The sequence below is a fragment of the Cervus canadensis genome, chromosome 12, assembly GCF_019320065.1.
Source record: "Cervus canadensis isolate Bull #8, Minnesota chromosome 12, ASM1932006v1, whole genome shotgun sequence".
NCBI lineage: Eukaryota > Metazoa > Chordata > Mammalia > Artiodactyla > Cervidae > Cervus > Cervus canadensis.
In genome coordinates this window covers 20,116,960-20,141,531 of record NC_057397.1, presented here as the reverse complement: position 1 = coordinate 20,141,531, position 24,572 = coordinate 20,116,960, and the positions used below count along the sequence as shown (strand labels likewise).

At 40.4% G+C, this 24,572-nt stretch overlaps 1 protein-coding gene across 4 annotated transcripts in view; it reads left to right on the top strand.

Moving 5' to 3' along the window:
- Window positions 1-24,572, top strand: part of PCMTD1 (protein-L-isoaspartate (D-aspartate) O-methyltransferase domain containing 1) — a 47,605-nt gene that overhangs the window by 16,920 nt on the left and 6,113 nt on the right. For 2 of the 4 annotated variants that reach the window (XM_043484478.1, XM_043484477.1), the window contains exons 2-3: window positions 1,544-1,975; window positions 14,314-14,416. The exons of 1 other annotated variant lie outside the window; for it this stretch is intronic. In XM_043484478.1, coding sequence (XP_043340413.1) covers window positions 1,669-1,975; window positions 14,314-14,416 — 410 coding nt within the window. In that variant the 5' untranslated portion in view covers window positions 1,544-1,668. The remainder of the gene's footprint in view (window positions 1-1,543; window positions 1,976-14,313; window positions 14,417-24,572) is intronic. One more of the 4 variants, XM_043484479.1, reaches the window with a different exon arrangement.

Sequence of the window (24,572 nt, the reverse complement as noted above, 5' to 3'; positions counted from 1 at the left end):
TCTAAATGGAGATGTAATTTCCCGTGTTAATACTTGACTAACTGTCACCTGTAAGGGCTTTTCTGGTGGCTCAGATGGTAAAGCTTCTGCCTGCAATGCTGGAGACCCGGGTTCGATCCCTGGCTCGGTAAGATGCCCTGGAGAAGGAAATGGCAACCCACTCCAGTACTCTTGCCTGGAAAATCTCATGGATAGAGGAGCCTGGTAGGCTACCATCCATGGGGTTGCAACAAGTCGGACATGACTGAGCGACTTAACTTACTTACTGTCACCTGTAGTAGATGTTCCTAAGCTGCAGTGGACTCAGGGGCCTCTGGGAACTCAGGAGCCTTCTGAAATTGTATGCAGAACTTCCAGTTTGTTCATTTTTCAGTAGAGAGAGGGGAGTTTGTCATCAGTCTCAGAGCGGGGGAAGCAGGAGAAGACAAGAGGGGCTCAGGCAGTGGGGCAGCCTGGCGGCGAGGGGCCCTGCTCCTCCCGCTGCTTTTCCTCCAGTTCCTGGCCGGAGTGGGCATCAGGACACTTGTTTTTGGCCATGGCTATTTCATTTCTCACTTTCCCCCTTGGCTGATTTATTAATTCAGAATTTAATTGACACACGAGTTTGCTTACTAACTTATTGAATAAAGCTTAAATTGTGTATTCAGCATCGAAATTCTTATTTTAACAGTTTGTACTTATGTTTCCTTTCAAATATGCTGAGTTTGTTAAAGAAGTTTGTTGTATGTGTGTGCGTATAACTTATGTTCTAGTGCTTAAACTATTAAAAGTTGTTAACAAAATTTGTGGTCTCATCATGACAGAATTTACCAAACAAAATCTTAATAGGTGTAAATGTATGTATGTATATATATTGATTTATATACACACACATTTTAAATATGTGAGTCTGTTTTTAAGTTCCATTTTGTATTCAGTGATTAGGTAATATATTATTCTTTATGTTAACATTTTGAATTTATGTGGTGTATTTAGGAATTGTTAGTGGATTGTTTAGGAATTTTAAATGAAGTAACACATGCATATTTATCTAGGCTTTCCACACTGTAGAAGTCCACGTGACTCAGTGATGACGAGCATGGTCTCTGAAGTCTAGACCACCAGGGACCTCACCCCAGCAGCATCACCTTCCAGAGCAGCGTTGTCCACTGTGGCAGCCACTGGTCACATGGGTCTGTTCAGCACTTGGAGTGTGGCTGGTGTGACTGGCTGGAGTTTTAGGTGTATTGAGTTTAAATCAGCCTATGTCTAGGCAGCCCTGTGTGACCCATGGCTGCTATACTTTGCTTCACAAGATGAGGTGACTTAACTCTTCTGTGTCCCAGGTTTCCTCTCTGGAGAGATGAGATCACACTTAAGCTGCCCTTTGTGGTGGTTTTAAGAATAAATACTATCTTTAAGGAGCTTAACTCTGTGCCTGGAAGAGACTATGTCCTTGAGAAGTGGTCGTTAGTTATAATGACTATTATATATTTAATAAACTAGAGTTACTTTACTTTTGAGCATTCATTTAAACCTGTTTATTTTTATTCTTCCCTTTCAGGATTAATTTATTTTTGGAAATCAAGTGCAATATTAAAAGGAAAACAAAACCACACTACATTATTGGAAGCCATTTCTGCTAATTTTATTACAGTTTAAAATTTATGGTTTGATTTGAATACTATCATGGGAGGAGCTGTGAGTGCTGGGGAAGATAATGATGACTTAATTGATAACTTAAAAGAAGCCCAGTATATCCGCACTGAAAGAGTGGAGCAAGCCTTCAGAGCGATTGATCGCGGAGATTACTATTTGGAAGGCTACCGAGACAATGCGTACAAAGACTTAGCCTGGAAGCATGGCAACATACACTTGTCAGCACCTTGCATTTATTCTGAAGTTATGGAAGCCTTGAAACTTCAACCAGGATTGTCTTTTCTTAACCTGGGAAGTGGAACCGGATATTTAAGTACAATGGTGGGCTTAATTTTAGGTAATTTTATTTTTGTAAAATTCTTTTTTAAAAAGTAAGCTGGGTTTGTACTGCTGTTTCTGATTTACAGGGTTTATAACTTTGTATACAGCATATGTTTGAATGTATATTCTCAAAGTAGTTACCTTCCTTCCTTAAGGTCAGAGTAGTCATCTTTTCTTATTTTCAGCCCTGACCCCCCATAGTTAACTTTGCCTTCAGTGCTAGACGTGAAAAGTTCTTGGAACTGTTTTTGATCCCCCAACCACCATCTGTACTGTACAACTGAGCAGTTGGCAGCTGGGAGGCTCAGGAGCATCTCGTAGCCTACTTGGGGTCAAGCATCCTGACAGCGGCTGGGAGAGTTTGGTGGGCCCTGGTGTCCTTTGCTGAAGGGGGTGGTGCTGTGCTGGTTAGGGATCCAGAAGCCTGTGGGGGGCGGGAGATGGGGCACTGCTGGGGCAAAGCGCAGGACGCAGGGCGGGGAAGAGGGGGAAGAGTGTGGGTCATTACGTGTCTGCCAAGCGTTATTTCTAAAGCAAGGGTACGGCAGTAATCAAAAGGGACAGATAGCGCTGCCTTCACGAAGCTTTCTCGTGCTCACGATGAGGGCTTGGCATTGCTGAAAGCACTTGACATGGTCTGGTAACTTGTTTAGTGTTCCCAGTAACCCTGAGAGGTGTGTATTGTCATGGTTCCTGTGTGTTTAAACTGAGTCACGTCCACTGACTTGCCTGTGGTCCCACAGCTAGGAGCTGAGAGCTGTGAGGTTGAGCCTGTGGGTGGACAAAGCATGCCAGGGGAGAGACTGCTGAAAGACACGGTGACGTCAGGCGGAGGATGGACCTCGGCTGTCACTGCGCCCCTTGGTGTTTGCTGGGCACCACCGCGTGACAGGCATCAAGGTGCAACACCAAGGCCCCTGTGACACAGACTTGCCCTGGGCTTTGCAGACTAGACGGGCGGGGGTGGAGAGACAGGAAGTGAGCGGTTCTTATCCCATGTGATGTGTCCTGTGGCTGGGGTGTCTTCCCAGGTTACAAGGACGAGGCTGTGGCTTACAGTTCACTCTGGAGCGCTGGGGAATCATTGGAGGACTTCAGAGAAAATGACTGTGATCCCCCTGTGACTAAGCAGTCCTGATTTTTTTCGATTATCCTAGCGTCAGTATTAGTAATGTCCTTTTCTTTGCCAAAGTGTCCCAGTTTGGACAGTAAATTATGTGCCACATCGTATGGCTTCAGTCGTTTTCAAGCCTGAAATCCCATTGCTGTGTGCTGGCTGTCTCCATGCTTTCTCTCCCAGTTGTGGAGCCTGCAGTTGTTTCACCTGAAGCCTGTTTATCCCACTAATGAGTCAGTTCCTGATACGTAGTAACTGGTCAGAAAGGTGACATTATTCAGTTTTGCCCAGAGAGAAGTTAAGCAACTTGCATTTATGTTTGGTGATCTCTCTGATTCTGAGATAGCATTTTCATCAGGTTGGGAATCCCAGAAATCCAACTGTTGTATCATGAGAGCCTCTAGAAAGGGGATCCAGGGTTTGAGAGGGTCTCCAAATCCAAGGAGCAGAGGGGAGTGGTAGAGAGCTTCTTCCCAAAGTGGGCTTGCTGTCCTTGAGCCAGTGTGCTGCTTTACCAGCTCTGGCCACTAGGGCTGGAGTCCAGCTTCAGATGAGTGTTCTGCTCCTCCAACTGGTTAGCTGGCTCCTGCTGCAGGCCGGAGTTTTAGCCAAAGGCCTGGCGGGGAGAGAAGGAATCGGCAGTCTTGCTCACTCAATCCATTCCTTAGTCCTGGTCCCTAAGAAATGGGCTTCCTGGGGCTAACTGCCTTTGTGGGCCAGCTGCCAACTTTATTGTCTTTTTTTTTAATTGGAGGGAAATTGCTTTACAACGTTCTTTTGGTTTTTGCAGTACAACAGCATGAATCAGCCATAATTGCACCTATATCCCCTCCCTCTTGAGCTTTCCACACCTCATCCCACCCCTCTAGGTTGTCAGAGCGCCAGGCTGGGCCCAGTGTTACTCAGCAGCTTCCCACTAGCTGTCTGTTTTACACATGGTAGTGTGTGTATGTCAGTGCTGCTTTTCTTAGTTTGTCCCACCTTCTCCTTCCCCTGCTATGTCCACAAGTCCATTCTCTATGTTTGCATATCATTCCTGTCCTGCAGATAGGTTCATCAGTACCGTTTTTCTAGATTCCATGTATGTGCGTTAAATTTATTGTGTCTGGAGTGTTTCCTCCTCCAACCTGAAGCCAGTGTGGAAACACAGACCCTTGTGTGGCAATCCACAGGGAGGACATCTGCCCCCAGGCTCCAGGGAGTCACACGTATTCAGTCACAGGCATGACTACCCTTACTTTATATTGTTGGGGGATTTGTCTGTGTGTGTTCCTGCAGTCAAGATCAAGATATAATTTCTCTCCTTTTGATGGGGAAAGTGTTTGATGAGAAAGATAAAAACTTTTAAAAAGGAAAGAAAGAACAGAGCCTGTAAAACTGTGATTACAGTTAATAAATCTTGGATTTCGCCAGCTTCTGAGAAGCTAATCATTTTTCCCCTGCTCCCCTTGTTTGGTTTGTGTTTCCTGAGCATTTAATTAAATCAAGGAGGGGACACATCCACAGAAATCACTTAGCACTCACTCTAGAGGAGGGTGCTTACATGTGCCTTGTAATTATTTGAGTGTGGTGCCTCAGGCTGGGCCCCAGTGCTTCCCATGACCTTGTCTTACTAAGTTCTGCTAGCACCCTGGCGCTCAGCCCTGCACTTCAGTCACAAGACGAGGGTGACAGGTGCTCCCCGGCAACAGAGGCTCTCATCCAGGGATGTGCTGGTGTCATCTGGGGGTCCAGGCTGAAGCGGGGAGAGGGGGAGTCTGCGGAGGAGGCCTCTTGAGGAATCTCCACCTTGCAGTCTGGAGAGCTCTTGTTCGGTGAGAGGAGTTAGGTTTATTCTCACTTCAGGAGATTTCTCATGATTAAAGTACACTTGAAGTAGTTATTCATAAATGGAATTTATTTTTGCCCCACACAGAGAAGATGGATGATTCCAAGTTCTAAATTATACCTCATTTCAGATTAACTTGTTTAGTTTCCAGTTGAAGATACATTCATATTCTAAGAGTCTTCCTATGAAGAACTGTCACAGAGAATGTAGTCCTTCATTGATGAAGGTAATCCATTTTGAGAGCCCTTCCATCACCCCGTGGATTCCCTCCCCCAGCCCCTCGCAGCTGCTTGCCTCTTTTCTGTCTCTCGATTTTCCTTTTCTGTGCATTTCATGTCAGTGGAATCATGTGGCATGTGATCTCTCTGTATGATTTCTTTACCTGAGCGTTAGATTTTCAGGATTCACCTGTGCTGTAACATGTATCATTGCTCCCTTCCTCTTGGTGGCTGAGTAACATTCCGTTGTGTGGGTAGACTGCATTTGTTTGTCCTTTGACCACTTGATGCCTGTTTTGAATGATGCTGATGTGAACATTCATGTATAAGTCTTGGTGGAGATGTCCATTTTCATTTCTCTCAGGTGGATTCCTAGGAGTGAGATTGCTGGACTGTTTATGGTAAGTTTGTGTTTAACTCTTTAAGAACTTGCCAAACTTCTCTGGAGTGGCTGCACCATTTTCTATTCCCACCAACAATGTATGAGGTTCCAGTTTCTCCATATCTTCACTGGTGGTGTTTTGTTTTATTTTAAATAGCATCTTAGTGGGCATAACATGGTATCTTGTGGTTTTAACTTATACCTGTCTGATGACTAATGATGTAGAGCATATGTTCCTGTGACTTTTGGTCATTCCTCTATCTTCTTTGGTGAAATGTCTGTTCACCTCTTTTCTCCATTTTTAAATTACATTGTTGGCATCCTTATTATTAATGAGTTGTAAGTGTTCTTTTAAGTACAAGCCCTTTTTCAGAAGTATGATTTTCAAATCTCTCTTCATTTCCTTTTAAGCACCCCTTTAGAAAACTCATGCCTCCCTTGAGGCCTGAGAGTGAGGGAGATCCAGAGGGGCCTCCTTTCCCCTATCCCTTTTTTTCTGGACAGAACACAGTTCTGCAGGTTTCCATGGTTCTCTCTAAGGCAGATTCTCTTCTCTGCATTAAGCCAAACTTCAGTTTTCCCTCTATCTTTTTATCCTACTTTTTTTGTTAAAGGAATTACAAAGACTGTTCTTGGTATGTGCTTTATTTTGGGCTCTTGAGTAAATCTGTTTTGAAAAGAGCCCTTTCCTTTAGGCTGCTAAGATTTTCTGAAATCAGTAAAGCTCCTTACTATTTAAACCGTTTCTTCTTAGTCCTAGTTAGGCTTCTATGCATCTTTTTTCTGTCCATATACCCTGTATCAGGGACTTCCCAGGTGGCTCAGTGATAAAGAATCCATCTGCCAGTGCAGGAGCTGCAGGAGACTCGGGTTTGATCCCTGGTTTGGGAACATACCCTGGAGGAGGAAATAGCAACCCATTCTAGTATTCTGCCTGTGGGAAATCCCATGGACGGAGGAGCCTGGTGTGCTATAGTCCATGAGATTGCAGAGAGATGGGCATGACTGAGCATGCAGACACACGCACGATACAAGTTTTAGAAATTTTGCAAATTTTTACAGTAATTTGAGTATATTTCCTTAGAGGTTGAAAGGCAGTTCCTTCAGTGCTGTGAAGAGTGTCAGGTGGATCTCATGGCATCGTGAGGTGTCTTGAGTTTTTACCTTCAGGCTTAACTCCCCAATTTGCATTATCTGTCAACTGAGAACAGTTGAGCTGTATTTGTGAATTTGCTTCCTTGCTGAAATGTGTCTGTAACCCTCACATCAGTATTCGTTATTGGTGCATGTGTTTGGGGAGGGGGACAGAGTGAGTAGTTCTGTGGACATGGTCCCCCTGGGCCGGGTCAGGGGGGCAGTCCTGCCCGTGCCTCAGGGCAGTGGCCAGAGGATGCAGTCACAGCGTGGTGCAGACAGCTCTGGTGCTGGGCCAGTTTCTTTTGGAGCTCATTTCTCTCATAAAAGAAAACAGACTCTTCTAGGGTGAGTTCTTAGGACTGAACATTGCTGTCTGTCTGAGGTAGGTATATATGTGTAGTATATGCACACTACTCCCCTGAAGCCACTGGGTGGTGCGGCATCTGCTTATTGTGTTTTTGGACTTTATAGAACATAAGGTACCACAAATAATGAGTACTGACTGGATGCTTCAGAAAATGACTAAACCTTTCTGAGTTTGTGTGTCTGTGTGAAATAATTTGTGAATCTCCAGCTTCTACTGAGTCACTACTCTGGAGCGGGCATCCGTGGCCTCGGCTCTCTCCTCAGTCTTTCCCGGGCTGAGATGTGCTGGACTAGCGCCCATGTGAGCAGCTCACCTGTGTCGCAGGGCTGCGCCTGCACCGGCCTTCACACCCTGTGTGGGCGGCTCCTGCAGCATCAGCCTGTCCACCGTCCCATGCCTTCTGCCTGCAAAGATTCATCTGATGGATTTCACTCCTGTTTGCGTTTCCTTTATAGACACTTACTTTAGCCTGTTGTGGAAGCTTCTTTGCCTTCAGCCTGTGGTGAAGGGTGGCGCCTCTTCTGTCTTCAGGTTCCTTCCACGTGCAGAGGATTCACAGGTTTCCAGCACCAGGTCTGTCTGCGGAGCTCTGGACACTGCATCTTCCAAGCTGACGAACAAACTGGATACTTAATTTGCTGTGCTTACTGCATATCTCTTCTTCAGTGTGCACGAGATTCTGAAAGTTCAACCTGTTTCCACCTCGAGTGACCCTTCCTCACCCTAGCCACACCAGAGCAGTTGAGGTTGGCTTCTGCCGCCTGTGTATCCATTTTGGTGACTCAAGGCAGAAACCTGAACACCACTCTTTCTTCTCTTTAATTATATTTGGTGGAATAGGCAATACATTCACAGAGTTAAATAATCAAAAAGAATCAGAAGGCATACTTTTAAAGACTTGCCTTACCTGCCTCTCCTCCACTTTGTCTGGTTGCCCTCCCCATTTGAAGAGCAACGTATGGAGCCCTGGGAATACCTCCACTCCTGCACAGACTCAATTTAATGTTTATAGGGATGATAGTTGACTTGAAATCAGAAGAATTTTCCTAGGTACATGAAGGAAAATATGTATTGCATCTTAGAAGATTTCTAGCAAACTGCTAAAATTAATAAGAAATTTATTTTGAATGGAATATACTTTTCTGTGTAAGATGCACTTCTGTACAATGCCTCATTCTGTGATGAAGTAGATGTGACACATGGTTTTTTGCCAATATACTTATAAAGACATGAAAAATACACATTTTTATGCTTTGTATATATCACTGACCTCAGTCTTACTTGTAAACCTTTCTAAATTTGGGACCATAGCTCCCTTTATGTACTTTTATTTTTCTTCAAAGAGTATTTGCTATGTGTGCCTTTGTGTGAGCTGTTGAACATACAGCTGTGCAGAAGGCATCCCACATACCATGTGTGTTATTTCTGAACCAGCAGCAGGAGCATTGGGTCAGTTTTTTTGGCTGTTCTTCATTTAGGTCAGGAAATAGTTGTTGAGTATCGATGTGTTTTGGTTACTTGTGACTTGATCACATGCATTGGCCCTGGAGTATCTTTCACAGTGCAGTGAAAGAGCTGATAAAATGGCTTCCAGGGAAAGTGGACTGATATCGAACGCTGTTTACATTACCTTTTAAACCATGTTCTGTTGTGTTATAGTTGAGCATACCTTCTCAGTTTACTGACTTTGCTTTGATGTAATGTTCCAGTGTAGACATGTGAGTTGCAGTTGTAAATTACTCAGCCACATTAGACTTGGGTATTATCAGCCCACTGGGTGGAGGTATCTAAAGCAGCTGGTTGTGATGTCTTTTCTTGATAGTTTGACATTTTAGGAATGCATTTTACTTTGGGCCTTGGGCCCGTGGTCCATAACTGTTTAAACCAACCTTTTCAGATTTCGTTAAACATATTTCTAAGATTTGAGTGTTGTTTAGTCACTAAGTCTTGTCCAGCTCTTTTGTGATCCCACGGACTATAGCCCACCAGGCTCCTCTGTCCATGGTATTTCCCAGGAAAGAATATTGGAGTGGGTTGCCATTTTCTCCCCCAGGGGATCTTCCTGACCCAGGGATTGACCCAGGATCCTGACCCTGCAGTGGCAGGTGGGTTCTTTACTGCTGAGCCACCTGGGAAACCAGCACTTCTATCCATAAGCTGAGGGAAGCCCACGGGACTGCAACTTCCTCATTAATTGCAAAACTTGGCCTCACAAGGCCTTTCCCAAACCTAGAGAGCAGGTTCCTAGTCTTAGGTGTGCCCTGCTAGCCAAAGAATTTGAAGCTTTAGTGTGGCAAGATTGAGTAAACGTTTGACAGTGCTTTTGTTAATGTGCTTTTTTAGCGTCATATAATCAAATGGAGAAACCATAGGAAAATAGGTGTATCTTAGTAAGTTTCTCTTAATTTGGTTATTGGTTCCTTAATCTTTGGCTGATTCATCTTCTTCCCCATTCCTTTATCCCCCTTTGTATTGCTTTGTCTCTTTGCACCACACTGGCAGGGTGTTCTCAGAAAGAGACCTCATATCTGCTCTCCGCCTGTTACTGCTGTCTCTGAATCCTTATAAAGTTACTCCTGAATCTTCCCAAAGATGCCTGGAATTAGTAAATGAAGTATCACTGCAGTTTATTTAAGGGTGTTTTCCTGTATATAGTTGACCTTCTGTATCCAGGGTTTGAGGATTCATCTGCCAAGCAAAACTTGAATTTATTACATGCTGGCAACTGTATACATAGCATTTACATTGTATTTACAACTGTATTTACATTGTATTGGGTATTGAGTAGTTGAGACAGTTAGGGGAGGATATACAGATGTGCAGGTCATATATGCAAATACTTCTCCCATTTATACAAGGGACTTGTGTGTCCACAGTCCATAGATTTTGGTATTTGTAGGGTCTGGTCCTAGAGTCAGCCCCCCCCATTCTCCCCCGACCCCCATATACCAAAGGATGACTGTATGTTTTAATTCTTGCTGAGAAATTTTGCACTAGTTTCCTAGAAACCAAATAACTGGTTCAGCTACTCCCTCTTGTGGTAAATACTTAGTTTTATCCTGATGCTTCTATTTGTGGTTGTTATCTCTCTCTCTCTTTTTTTTTTTTTGTGGTGGTTATCTCTCTATGTCATTTTACCCAAGAAAGCACAGATCTGATAGTCCAAAGAGATTTAAACACACATTTAGGTTGGGCACTGCAGCAATGAGGGGAGTGTGGATAGTGTGGTCAGTAGAGCTGCCCGTTAGGGTCACCTGCGGTGCCTGGGCCTCTCCTTGAGGGACTCCCTCCCTCAGTTCACAGCTTAAATCAGAATAAATTTAATCTACTTTTAAATTTAATTTAAAAATCTCCAGGTTATTCTAACGTGCAGTCAGGGTAGAGAACCACTTATAAACAGGCTGTGGTTTTGGTGCTATGATTAACCAGTTGTGTATTTGCAGAAAGAGCACACTTGAATTTCTGGTGATTTGTAGCTGTCTTGTATTTTATGGTATGAAAGGCTCTGACATCATTTAGATGATTTCCCACAGACCCATTTCACACGGTAGGAAGGACCTCATGGGGAACGTGACTGGTCTGACTGTGCAGCTGTAGGGGCCAGAGTTGGAAACAGGCACCGGCCTTGAGCCCTCTGTCTCCCCTGCACCCACTGCCGCCCCACCCCCCGCCCAGTGACTGAGTGCATCTTTAGGGCTCCACTGTACCAAGTGCTGTGAAGTGGTCTTGCTATGGCTGTTCCCCAGATTAGCTCTCCACACAGGATGGAGGGCACAGGCGTCCTTGGCTCATGCAGCTCTCAGGTTCCCGCACCTACCATGGACAGCCTTCCACCTGCACGCCACACTCGGTCACCTTTCTGGTACTTCAGAGAGGAGTGGAGTAAGGGATATATAGCTGAGAAATGGAGATGTTGATAGACACCTGAGACACCTGATACCTAGACATAATAATCGGCGACCTTTATGTATCAGTTCTGATTATTGACTAACTGGAAGGTGATAAATAAGCTAATTCAAGTACCACAAAAGAAAAACATTCTCTAGAGATTATTATTATATTGACATTTTATTGTATTTGTTACTGAACTTTCGCCAGCCTTAAAAATAATTTCTAATATAGGGTATCTAGGTTCTTCTAATAACTGTATTTGTCTTAATAAACATTGACTTCTGTGTAAGTTTCTCTTTCAGTATTTAGCTATTAAAGATAGTGGTCAACTGTTAGTACTTTGATTTTTTTTTTTAAAAATTGTATGACAAGGTTTTTAAAGTTAAAAAAAATTGTATGACAAATTAAACTTTTATTATTTCTAGAAAGATCTCTTCCCATTGGCACAGAATAATGTTGGAATCTGTTCAGTGCAGTCAGATTCATGCTGTGTCTGTTAGATGATGTTAGGAAGTCTTAGGCTTTGCTTTTGCATGCCTTTTTCATTTTCTCCAGTGACAGCTTATACCTTTGTGTTAGAATTATTTTGTATTATTTATCCATTTCTTTGAAAATCGTGTACTTTAAAAAAAAAAAATCTCTGACTAGCACATCATTTTTTGGTTGAAAAAGTTGTGCATGCCTGTGTTGACACACTTTAGACAACAGGGTGTAATGATGGAAATGTCTCTTCCCACCCAGACCTCTTTGTCCCCTTCCTTGGAAGCAGCTGCATATTTTTCAGTTTCCTGTGTTCTATTTTTCTGTTCTGTTCAATACAGGTGTCAAATGAACTGTAATAAAAAGCATCACATACACTTCTATCATATCCTCGATGTGTTCTACTTGTATATCACATTCTAAATAAATGAGACGTTGGTGACATTGCCATATAAGTTCTGCCTTCTATTAGTGCATTCTTTTCAGTATATCAATTACTGTTTAATTCCTTAGTGATAATAAAGATATACCTCCATGTTATTTTAAAATTAAACAAGTCCATCCATTAAATCATCAGTGGTGTTTGTATCAGAATTAATGATAGTATGTACATTTATCTGTCAAATCCATTGTATGTTAATGAAGTTGTCTTTATTTTGTGTCAAGCTGATGTGAAAAAGTCTTAAATTTTCTTAGCAAACTTTAAGCCTTATTTCTAAAACTTGCCACTTTGCTTTTAGATATTATATGAGCAGAAAACAAGAAAAGGAAAATGAGACCAGAGCTGTCTTAAGTGACAGCATATGTGGTCCCTTTTGATCCAGAGCACTCAAGTTGACTCCCTCTGCTAGTAAAGCAGTTTGAAATACTGAATAGCAGCCTAGATTTCTACATTCTTGACACCTTTCTTATAGTGCTTATTCATTCAGTTCTATTGGAAACTTCAACCCCAGAAATAACTGACCGTGATCTCTCATCCATACAACTAGATTCTTAATGAAAATATAAGTGTCTCTTAATGTTTTACATTCAGTGGATTACTTTAAAAGAGTAAAAGAAAAATTAAGATTTCCTAGAGCAATATTTTCCTTACTATATATATATATAATGTTAAATACTATATATATAATATATATATATAATGTTAAATAATTATAGTGTAATTTGAGGTTTTTAAATGAGGAAAACTATTCATAATCATTATTCATCATTGACTCAATGGACATGGATTTGAGCAAACTCTGGGAGATGGTGAAGGACAGGGAAGCCTGGTGTTCTATATAGTCCATGGGTCGCAAAGAGTTGGACACAACTGAGCAACCGAACAACAAATCAAAACTATTCAGGGTTTCTTAGCCTCTTTTGTTTCCTTAAGGAAGTCCAAGTTTTCACACTATTCAAGATTCAATACTAAATTAAAAAGTGATGTCACTGTATGTACTTCTCTGTTTAATTTTTTTTTTTGCCATTTTCATTTCTTTTAAAAAAAGTCTAATTTTTGTCTTATTTGTTAATAATAAGGAATTATAAGAGATCTTAAATAATATTGAATGGATGCTCTGATTTGCAGATAAAGGCTTATGGTTTGATAAAACAAAAACTGAGAAGTGAAACATTTAAGATTACATTGATCAGAATAACTTTAAAAAGGTATAAAAGCATTGCAAAGGAATTTAATGCTCTCTTTTGTGGTATGATGGATCAAGTACCTTTTTATTTAATCTTTTTATCTAAATACATTTTTCAAGTAGCATCAGTTTTTTTTTTAAGCAAATCAATAGAAATATAGTAGGTTTATCTGCTTTCAACTTGAAGATGGTATCCAAACCATCTTAATTAAATTAAACCATTAAATTTTGGTTTAATTTTTGTAATTAGGTAATTCCTAGATTACAAGCTGATATTTTCATACCCCCTTTGTACATTCAAAAATGTTTATTTAAATGTAAATGTGGTTTCTTGGTTATTTTAAAGTCCTTTGAGGTCTCTAGCACTCCCATATATGTTGTGTTTTTAATGGCATTCAGTAGGGGCACATTCAGGTAGTTCCAAAGATATGAACCAGATAAGCAAAAAATAACACACCCATGCGCAACCGTTCCCCTCTCCCCCCGACCCGCCCCACTGGGAGACCAATTGTGAAGTAAGATAAAAATATAACTAAAATTTGGAAAAAGTAGAGTGGAAAACCTGGTTGGCTCAGTGTCAGAAGTCTAGGAGGAGCCAGGTGACTAGGTGAGATGGTATGTCACTGTTGGGGGTTGCAGGGCGGGCAGGAGGCACAGCCGCCTTAGGAAACAGGAATCCAGGTGGTCATGTTCTCGGCCAGGACCAGGGTTGGGGAAGGAGCCATCCTGGGACTGTCTTCTGCTCCTCATTCCTGGATGGTCACCCATTCTTGGCTGTGTGCAGGAAGAAATACCAAGTGAGAAGTGCACTGGAACAGGAGCATCAACCAGCTTTGCCCAGTGACCACACTCCCCTGGACACTGGGAGCTCCAGGGACAGAGGGTGTGATCTCAGCCCTGGAAGAATTTAGTACTCACTGGGCAATGGGGTGCTCACCTGTGTCAGCCCATGGATTCAGACATTTGAGAGTTAACCAAGTTTTTTAGCAAGTGGTAAATAATGGTAAATTATGATGGTGAAATGGAAAACATAATGGCAAATGACTTAAACTTCATATGGAAATGTGATTATTTCTTTGGCAGTATTGTCCTGACAGATAAACTACACTCCTGAGAGAACTCTTTATGACTTCCTTTTTTTAAAGCAATGTAAATAGATTTCCATATAGCTTTATAAATCTGTGGCTAGTAGATACATTTTGAGTTCTCTTTAAATGCTCCTGTGAGAGATAAATGAACAGAAATTAAAAGAGCTCTGTAAAGGCATTCTTAATATTGTTTATAAATGCTGCTGCTACAATTGCAGGTCCTTTTGGAATAAATCATGGGATTGAACTTCATTCAGATGTGGTGGAATATGCCAAGGAAAAGCTGGAGAGCTTCATCAAAAATAGTGATAGCTTTGATAAGTAAGTATTCGTATCTGTGGTTTTGCTCTGAAAGCACTTGATAAGTAGATATGAGTGACATCTGTGTTCCTCACTACTGTTAGTTTATTGATCCTGGCTTGACTGAGTGCAGCAAAAATCAGCATGTATAAAATGCAAGAGGAAAGTAAGTTAGAAAACTGTGTTCTAATTCTTATTCTCTGTAAACATATAGTAGACTACAAGTAAATAACTTTTATGTTTTAATTATATGCTGTTGTCACTTTATTAGTAGGGTATTGTTCCATTCATTAAATGTCACACAGGTACTTTTTCTCAAGATAGAAGGTAAAGATGTTCCTGGCCATAGAATCTTTGGCAACTGTGTTTATACCTTTGGGGATAGTAATTTAATAAGAGTGATACTTCATAGCATATGGAGGACTTTTTCTTAAAAACATAAAATTACTTAATAATATAGCTAAATAAAATTATCATAGAAATATATCACTATATCCTGTGAGGGCTGTGTTTTGAGAAATCTGTTTATACAACCATTGTTCTGAGCTACTTTCCCTTAGGAAAAATACTGCACAGGCATTGGTCCTTGTAGGGAAGTCTGGTATGTCATGTCCCTAACATTCAGCCAGCAGTGATAGTAATGTGGATAGTATTGTGAAACTGAAAAATTTAGATGGCATTTCTCTCTCACCTAGTCATATTTTCAAAGAGAGAAAGGCTAACAAAGGATGAGAATTGAGCTTAGAACTTAGTCCCTTGACATGACAAGAGCTTTGGTCCAGAGTTCCAACCCAGCTTATTGGGTGTGAGCCTTCCTCACTCGGCTCTGATCTGGCCATGGCCATGGCCACAGAGGTGAGAGATCTACGAGTGGGCCCGGATCTGAGCTGGAGGTTGTTTTCTGAGTTCAGGCATCTCCTGGCATGTCTCCCCCATTCTCCTCCCTCCTCTGCCTCCCACACCCTGGCAGTGGCACTTGGTGGGCTGAGGAACAGAAGCCTGTGCTCAGTATAGAGGGAGGGCTGGAGTGTGCGGGAGGTGTGTCCAGACCTGAGACCAGCGAGCCGGGAGAGTGCACATGCTGGGGTTTGGGTTTGTTCTGTAATCAGTCCAATGAGTTTGAGCAAGTCACTGGAATTTTCGGCACCTGTTTTCTGAACACTGTCCTTTTATCTTATTCTGTCTTAATAAATAGTTAACCTTTAATTCACATTTTTGAATCATTTTTCAAGTGCTTACCATGTTCTGTTTCCATTTCCAAGAATAACATACTGTTTGGCAGAAATAAAATAGATTTTAGTCCAAGTTATTTTGTAAGAAATTGAGATTCAATTGTGGTACCCTTTGTGTCTTCATCATTTCTATCTTATAATTAGTGATATGGTAAGTGCTTAAAATGTGGGCATGGATATTTTCATATTGTTTATTAGAACTGTGGAATTCTGTGGAATTTATTGAATTTCTATTCTAAGTATTTGTTTTGATGTTGAAACTTAATTACACATAAGACCATTTGAATACAATTAAACTTAGAAAATATGAAAGTAATATTAGTAAAAGCAAATGTTTAAGGTTTATCTTAATATATTAGATAATAATAGATTTCAGGTATTAACACATAAAGGCACAGATAATTCACTTTTGGGTCATTAATCAGGCAGAACAAGCTCAAGGAAGAACTTTGAATCATGGAAGCACCTCTACAGTATCTATGGAGACAAGTCTTGCTGACAAGGGCATGGTCCTGGCAAACAGTAAAATATGTCATTCTTTAAAGTCTTGCTTTTGTTTTAAATTAATTTATTTCAATTGGAGAATAATTGCTTTATAAGATCCTGATGTTTTTTGCCATACATCATTATGAATTGGTCACAGGTATACATGTGTCCCCCCAGCCCTGAACCCCCCTCTCGCTTTCCTCCCCACCTGTCCCTCTGGGTTGTCCCAGAGCACTGGCTCTGTGTCGATGTAATTTAAATGTTGAATAATCTAGAACACAGTTAAGTTTGAGGGCTATTGTATTTAAGTGTCTCAAGTTAAAAAAATTTTTCTAAAATTGTTTTCATGTAATTATGAGATATCAAATGTCCTTGGCTTGTATTTCTTGAGTGTTGTTAGACTGTGTTATACAGGTTTGTTATTCTTAAAATGGTGAATCATCTCAAATATGGTGATATGACTGATCTAAATGTTTCTTCATAACTTTTAATGGTCTTATTTTAGTTAAAATAATCAAACTTTATTATATGGTTGTTTCTGAAATGTTGCAACTTATTTTTAAAACAGATTCTTCTGTTAACAGACTATTCTTAAAAAAAAAAAAACGGTTCTGGAAATGTTACCTGTTTTGGTTTTCAGGTAGCTTCTGAAATAGTAGTTGTGTACTTCAGATTATAAAGGTATCTTGCTTACCAAGGTAGCAGGTACTGGCAAATGCTTCGTTTTGCATAAAGTCTTGACTTGGTTGGAAGTTAAGTAGTCAAAGCTACTTAAGGTCATTTAATGGACTCCTTTTGGGATCATTTATCATTTTAATTTTGGTGATAGAAATGATAAAGATGTAGCAGTTTTCTTCCTGTCTTTATGTTTTGATGATTTCTTTGCAGTTTTTCTTGGTGTTTGTGGAGAATATTTCTATTTACTTTCAATTTTTAAATTTGAAAAACTTGCCATGCAAAGTGATTTTTAAAATTCTATTCCTAAGCAATTTTACTATATTTAGTTGTATACAGGTCATCAAAATACTTGTTTTAATTAATAAAATATAAAGTAACTCAGGAAACAAAATTGCTATTTATGTATCCCTTAGTACTTAGGACCAGGCTACCTTGATTGTGTGTAACAGGAAGACAGTAGAAAGCTAAAACCTAATATTTATCCAGTCTTATTTATCCTCTTGGTTTGGATCTTACCAGTTCCTTTTTCAAAAGTATTATCATATCACTTATGATTTAAACTGTATCTTTGAAGTTTTCTTGTATGTATCTATTGGAGATCATAATAAACTCCCAAATATAGTAGGTGAGGATAGAGTCAGTACTCAACGTTAGACTGTATCATGTGAGATACAGATGAAAAAAATGCAGGTGTATATTTTTGTGTATGCTTTATAAAGGAGCCTTGGCTCCTGAGTCTTGAAAGTACTACTTCTTCTTTCAGAAAAAAATATCCTTAATACAATGTTAATACTTGTAAACTTTGTTTCTGTGTCTTAGTTCTGTATCAGCAAATGCGAAGATTTGGTGAGGCTACTCTGAGTTTACTGTGCTTGGAGGCAGGAGAGAAGGCAGATTCTCCTGTGTGGTTTCTGCTTATGCTCTGCCTCTGGTATTCCCAGACTCACTGACCTTCCCTTATGAACGGACACTTGATTTCACAGGTTCTCTAAAACACTGGCAAGCGTTTTCAGTGAAGGAGCAGATAGTAAATATTTCTGGCTTCGTGGGCTAAGTGGTCTTTGTGGCAGTGCACAGCCTTCCTCAGACACTCCGAGCAGGGGTAGGCAGGGGGTTCTAGTCACTTCATTACCAGAGCAAGCAGGTTGTGTATGGCCTGTTGTTTGCAGTGTGCTAACCTGTTCTGCTCTTCACACATGTTCTCCAGGACGTCTTTACTTTAGCCCATTCTGTTGTAAACAAGTCTTCCAGCCCCAGGTTTAAAGGCCCTTGGGTATCTGGCTTTCATGGGGGAAGCCCAGATCATCTGAATCAGTTTTGTGCATGTACCATAAGCAAAACAGTCTCTCCAGCTGTGTTTACTTGGAAGAGGAGGTCAGATAAAAGGAGCCTGGATTATACCCTGTAAGTGCTTTGTGAGTTGATAATTGGCATAGCATTTATTCACAACTACATGTATGTGTTTGTGTAATATGTGTACATGTGCATGCAGCTGACCTGACTGCTTGGAGGGCATGCTTTGGGGTGAGCTGTTGCCTGTGAGACAGTAGGTCCTGTGTCCTCTCCCCTCCAAGGACACTGTACCTTGTTTTGGAAATGCTCTCCTGCCAGAAGCCACATGAGTGCAGCGTTGTCTGCTTTATTGAAGATTTTCATTCTGTTTGCATGGAGGACCATTGTTTCCTGTAGTTTGTTGTGTAAATGAGTCACAATGTGGGTACTGAAGACAGTAATGAAATGATGATGAAAATGATAGCAGCTAATGTGTGTCGTCTGCACCATTCTGAGCTGTACCCACAGTTCTAGAGGCAGTGTTGGTGTCCATGTTTCCCAGATGGGAGGACAGGATCAGACAGGCTGAAACTTCAGCCAGGCCTGTCCTTGTTGTTTAGTTCTGATTTAGCTATAATGATGTAAAAACTGATTTATTCTAATGTTCTTCCCAGCAGTAAGATTGCCAATGAATTACAGCTTAGCCCCAGATAACAGAGTTCAGTTGAAGCGGCACCTTTATTTCCATCATTTGTTTATTTATTTTTTTCCATCATTTATTTTTTCCTAGGTTAGAATTTAGGAAGTGCTCTTAGTCTGGTTAAATGCATGATAACCTTTTTATCACAGAGCACACCTGCCCTGTTCATTGAGACTTGCCTCTGGGGTGGATGACTCGGGGTCAGAGATGAGCTGGAGAGGCCGTGCCTTCTTCAGGTGTAGTCAAGGTATAAATTCTAAATTAAATTCAGGATTAGCGTAGTCATTTGCATTTTAGAAGATTTAATGGCTGTGTGGCTGGGTGTAGTGTCCTAATTTTATTTTTGATTATAGGCTCCTTTTTCACATAATTCATGTTGGATTGGAGAAAATGAAATGATACTGTGTTCTGTCACCTTTATCACTGGAGCAGTCCCACTTCATCTTGAAGAGAATTGTGGCATACTTGAAGAAGTTTTGTTATCTGTAGATACATAGTCAACATTATTTTGAACTCTTTCTAAGACAGTTGAACATTTGGGTATATCAGTCATGTTCAGATGGTAGTTTTATGATAGATATAGGTTTTAAATATAGGTTTTAATCATGACAGACATTCAGTTGGTGGGACAGAGAAATGCTTAAAATTAGTCCTCTAAGCTCTCAGTTATGTATTTTAACATCAGTTAGAAATGGTATGGGGGGAGGTTTGGTAGCTTCTGACACATTATTGGGCAAAGAAGAAATTATTCCAAGAATAAAACACTGACAGAAATAAAAGTTTGTAGCCCAAGTTATTTTATAAGAAATTACTGTTGAAATATGAGGGCTCGCTTTCATATCAGGTACCAGTCACACTTCTTATAAAATGTTTAGAGATTGTTTTTGGTCCTATGGAGTTTCCTAAAGCTCTGTTCAGTGAAAAAATCTGTGTATTTACTCTTAACACTTTGCTTTAAATAATGTTTAAATTATTCTGAGGTGAGTTTGGTGCAGTTGGAAGGGAAACCTCTTATAAAGGTAAAGTCTTTGTTTTTTAAATTTTGTAAAATTCAGTAGCTTAATTCTTGGTTACAAGAGTTTTTGAATGATTTAACTGTATTTGGCAAAGAAGAGATGATTATTTCCTTGAGTTTTCTTTCCAGTGGAAGGTTGTGAAGTTTGTCTTGTTTCAATGAAGTTGTCATGGCTGTCACAGTTCAAAGTGAACATTTTGACAAAGTGTTTTAAGAAAAAGAAGTATATGTGATTCATTTGGCAGGTTGTTTTGGGTGAGGTATGAGAACACTGTAGGAGTCTTTCCTGTGTCCCTGAAATCCTTTATTGCGCTGGAACGATAGTCTAAAATGTTGATGACAGCATCCTGTGGCACGTGATAATCTAGGTGTGCAAATTTTCAGCCCCGATTTCAACAGTGTATTGAAGGGGAATGTTGTTTTTTCTACTCTCAGTCAGCTCCTAGACCTAGAATACCCGTCTAAGAGGGAAGCTGCAGGGCAAGGCTAGGTCACCCTGATCTCCTAGCAGCTTATCAGAGAATTATGTGGGCACGTTGGCAAGGTCCCTGCTGTGAATGGAGCGTCTGTGCATCTGGAGATGAAGATAACCCAGCGTGCACCTGTAAAGGAGACCCCTGCCGAGGTAAGTGATGGAGTCGGTGCCCTTTTGGCCAAGCGCTCATGTCGTAAACCAAGATACTTGTGCTCTCGGTTTTCCCACAAATATTGTTTGTATGTTTTGTTTTAGTAAGCGTATGTCAGATACTCTCCCCTTTCTAAGTCTAAAAAGCCATTAGGTTTTCAGGTTTAAATCAATAAATGATTATAAGTCTAAAGTGATTGAATTTGTAGTTATTACAGTTCAGAACTACTTTTTTGTATACAGATAATTTACATGGTTAGGAAGTATAACGTGGTGGAATTCAGGAGTGTAAGACATCTGTACCTGGAAATTATGTTTTGGAAAATTTCTTCAAAGAATAAAAATGATTGCTAAGTTTCATGTTACTAACAGGCAAAAAATTTTAATGAGCTGCCCTAAATAAAGTATGAAAACTAGGAGAGAACACAAGATCAATACTTATAGGATTAAAATTAGAACCATAGAAAATATCCTTTTGGTAGGCCTCTTGCCATTTTAAAAAAATTTTTGTTGTTTTATTTTCCTTTCTTGGGTTCCATTTATGTGTAGTTGATGTGAAAAGTGGAATTTAGATTTTCTCTTTCACTGTTTTCAAACCTAGATTTTATGTGCAAATCTACAAATAGTGAAAACCTCTGGTTAGTTCATTAATGCAGGCTTCTGGATTATACAGAATTGTGTTTATGGTATAAAATGTGTCCTTTGCCTACAGAGGTTTGTGGAGACTTAGAGAAGGTGCAGCTTTCAGAATCTAGTTAAAGCTAAAAGGAGGAAACTTTTATTTTCCTCTTTATGCTGGAAAAATTAATAGCAGTTGTAATTTACCCTGACCACCTGGTAGCTGTCATTCTTGCCTCACATCAGTCAGTTATTCTTTATACATATATGAGCATATCCGTAAACATTTGCCTGAAGAATTTTAATCATCGACTTTTGGAAAAGTATTGTTAGCAGTAGAATTTGTATGAATTTATTTACATGAAATGCTGTTATAAAAACAAGCCATAATTTCAATATCAGAATATAAAGTGTCTAAGTAAGATCTTCGTCTCTACCTAGTCAGAAATGCTAACAGTCATCTCCAAGTCCTTATAGGAAGGATCATCTTTAACCCATGTATGTATTAAAAAATAATGTTGTAAGTATAGGCAGTTGGAGAGTTGTTTTGTTTCCTTTACTATCATGAAGGACTCGCTTAGTATTGGTGGAGAAGGTGAAGCCACAGCTGTGGATGTAATCAACAGTCCCCAGATGAAACACTGTCTCTGCTAGGCTGTTTCTTGTAACTATTAAGTCATTGTGTTTTAGTGTTTATATTTTAAAATGCCACACCTTTCTCCCTGATTATGTCCTTGAAACTTTACTATTTTGTATCTAGAAATAGTCTAGTCCTACTACTCCTTTTGGAATGTTGCCTCAGTTCAGTTAAACTTTCAAATTTGAGTGTGCTGGTAAAGGAAATGAATTTGGTATATTAAATGAAAGGGTCTTCACACTTTTGAAGACCCCATATACATGTTAGAAGTGTATGTTCCATTTGCATTAGTAGAAATAATTTGTAAATGTAAAGGTCTAACTTTTCTCTGTAATGATTCTTTGTAACACTTCCTAAATGGAAGAAGATAGTATACTTGGCTCAGATCTGCCTTGTAGGGGAAAAGCCTTTGTTTCCTACAATAAATAAGGGTGGCTTATTTAAGATCTTCAGAAAGGCCACTAAAAAGCACCTTTAAGTTGGGGGACAGTTGGTTTATTAAAGGCAAGGTTTTGTTTTGGCTTTTTACTGTTTTAAGTTTTGCTTTTTTTTGGCACTTTGGGGGGAAAATCATGTGTTTTGTAACATTAAACTACAGCTATTTATAGTTTCCAATTTAGTAAAGCAAGAACCATCATGTTGATTTAGAGGGTGCCACAGGCACGTATTTTTTTCTGTAACTGTTTCTGGGCAAATCTCTAGTCCTGAGGTTCTTGTGATTAGCATATTTGTCAAGTTTGAGTTCATGTTCAAAGTTGGTAGGTGGAAAAGATGACAAAACAATTACACTTCTTAGGTTTTTCACTTACTAAATGTTTCTTGAGACTGTAAAAGGTGATGGAGATATAACTAAAGTTCAGAAGAAGTGTTCTAAGAGATTATCAGGGAGAGCAGGAGAATGTCCCAGAGGAGAGGTTGTGCTCAGGAAAGTATTTGAAGCTCCTGTTCACAGCTGATAAAGCTTTCAGTTTCTGTGGCTGTTGAGATACACACACACTCACACACACACACACGTATCTAAACGAGATCCTGAGATACTTTACATGCTAAATATTTGAGATACTGAGATCTCGTGTGATCTTTACCCTTTCTGTGCACCTCATTTGCCACCAGCTGCATTTCAGGGCTCCTGTCTGCACAAGGCTGGTGGCTAGCGGGGCTGATTGTCCTGTCTCACCTTTCAGATCCCAGCTTGCCGTTTCTTGGGGAGCCTTCCTCAGGCTCTCCAGCCCTGTCAGTTCCCTTGCATCCTCAGCCATACTTAGGGAGTGGTGTTCCTCTAGAGCATTTATCATCCTTGTAAGTTCATCTTTAATTGGTGAGATTGTTGTCTCTTTCACTGCATTAGGCATTAGTGCCTCCCACTGTATATCCAGTCTTTACATGCAACTGGGGCTCCCAGATAGTGTTTGGAGTGAATTGTGCTAATTGCTAGTGTCAGGCTACTTGACCAGAGTCACATTTGATTTTAGAATCAGGCACTCAGTTCTTTTTAGTCCATTTTGCTGGGATGAGAGTGTATAAAAATATCACTAATTTGAGAAGCAGTTTTAACTCTAAATTGTTTACTTGTAATGGTGTTTTTGTAGATAATAGTTCTGTAAGCTATCATATTTTTAACTAGTAGGAAGCTTTTAAACTATAAGCATATTTTTAAGTTGATTTAACAGACTGAATGATAAAAGGTTTAATAATTCAAAATAATTTTACTTAAATTCCTTGCTCATGTTCATCTAGAAAATTTTAAGAGTGGCTTAAATTATTGTAAAATTAAGTTATTAGAATAAATTTTTATAATAGGGTTTTTAGATTGGAAATACTAGTCTTTTTTCAAAGAATGCTTACTGTAACTTTGAGATGATTAAACAGTGTGATCCACAATATCTAGTTATTTAAAGACCAAGAGATTGTTTTGGCTGTATTTTAGACAGTCCTAGGTTGTCCAGTAGTCTTGAGTATAAGAGAGAAATTAAACGCTGCCCATTACATACATAAGTTTATACTTTCGTGAGTGTTATGCAGGTAGAAAGACTGAGATGTTCCTGAAGAGTTGGGTAAGAGTGCTTTGTGTAGTGTGGCTCGTATTTGAACTGTGTCTTGAAGGGATGCTGGGCATTTAAGAAGCAGAGAGGGAGGGGCCGTGCAGTCACAGGAACGACACAGATGCAGGGGACACCTTGTAGTATTTCCTCTAAATGACTGGGGGCCTGTAATTCCACCCATGGCTATAGCAGTGTCTCTGGGATGGGGCAGAGCCAGGAAGGGCCCCATGAGGCCTCTCAGAGGTGGGAACCTGTCCTGAGCAGCTGGGCACAGGGTGGCGGTGGGGGTGGCGGACCCCCAGAAAGTGTGGGCACTGGGCAGTCATAGTAGAAGGAGCTGGGGTTAGGACCACCCGCCCCTGTGGGTGTCAAGAGGAGAGGGCAGGGCCTGCGCTGTTTCCCACCCTACTCCCCACCCCGGAACAGGAAGCTGAGGACTGGGCATCATTCTGGGAAACTCTTCTTTAAATATCAGTGACCATGGGGTGTCTGTATATTTAGTGAATTTAATGGAAACACATTGTGTAAAAAGTCTGTGCTGTGCTTGGTTGCTCAGTCATGTCCAACTGTTTGTGACCCCATGGACTGCAGCCTGCCAGGCTCCTCTGTCCATGGGATTCTCCAGGCAGGGATATTGGAGTGGGTTGCCATGCCCTCCTCCAGGGGATCTTCCCAACCCAGGGATGGAAGCCAGGTCTCCTGCATTGCAGGTGGATTCTTTACCATCTGAGCCACCAGGGAATCCCTGGTAATAAGTCTGTTAATTACCAAAGGGCAGGATACATTTTACAAAATAAAAATTATTTCAGAGATATTTTTCACTGCATGCTGAGCCTTTTAATGCAAATTATTTCATCCTCAGATGATAACCT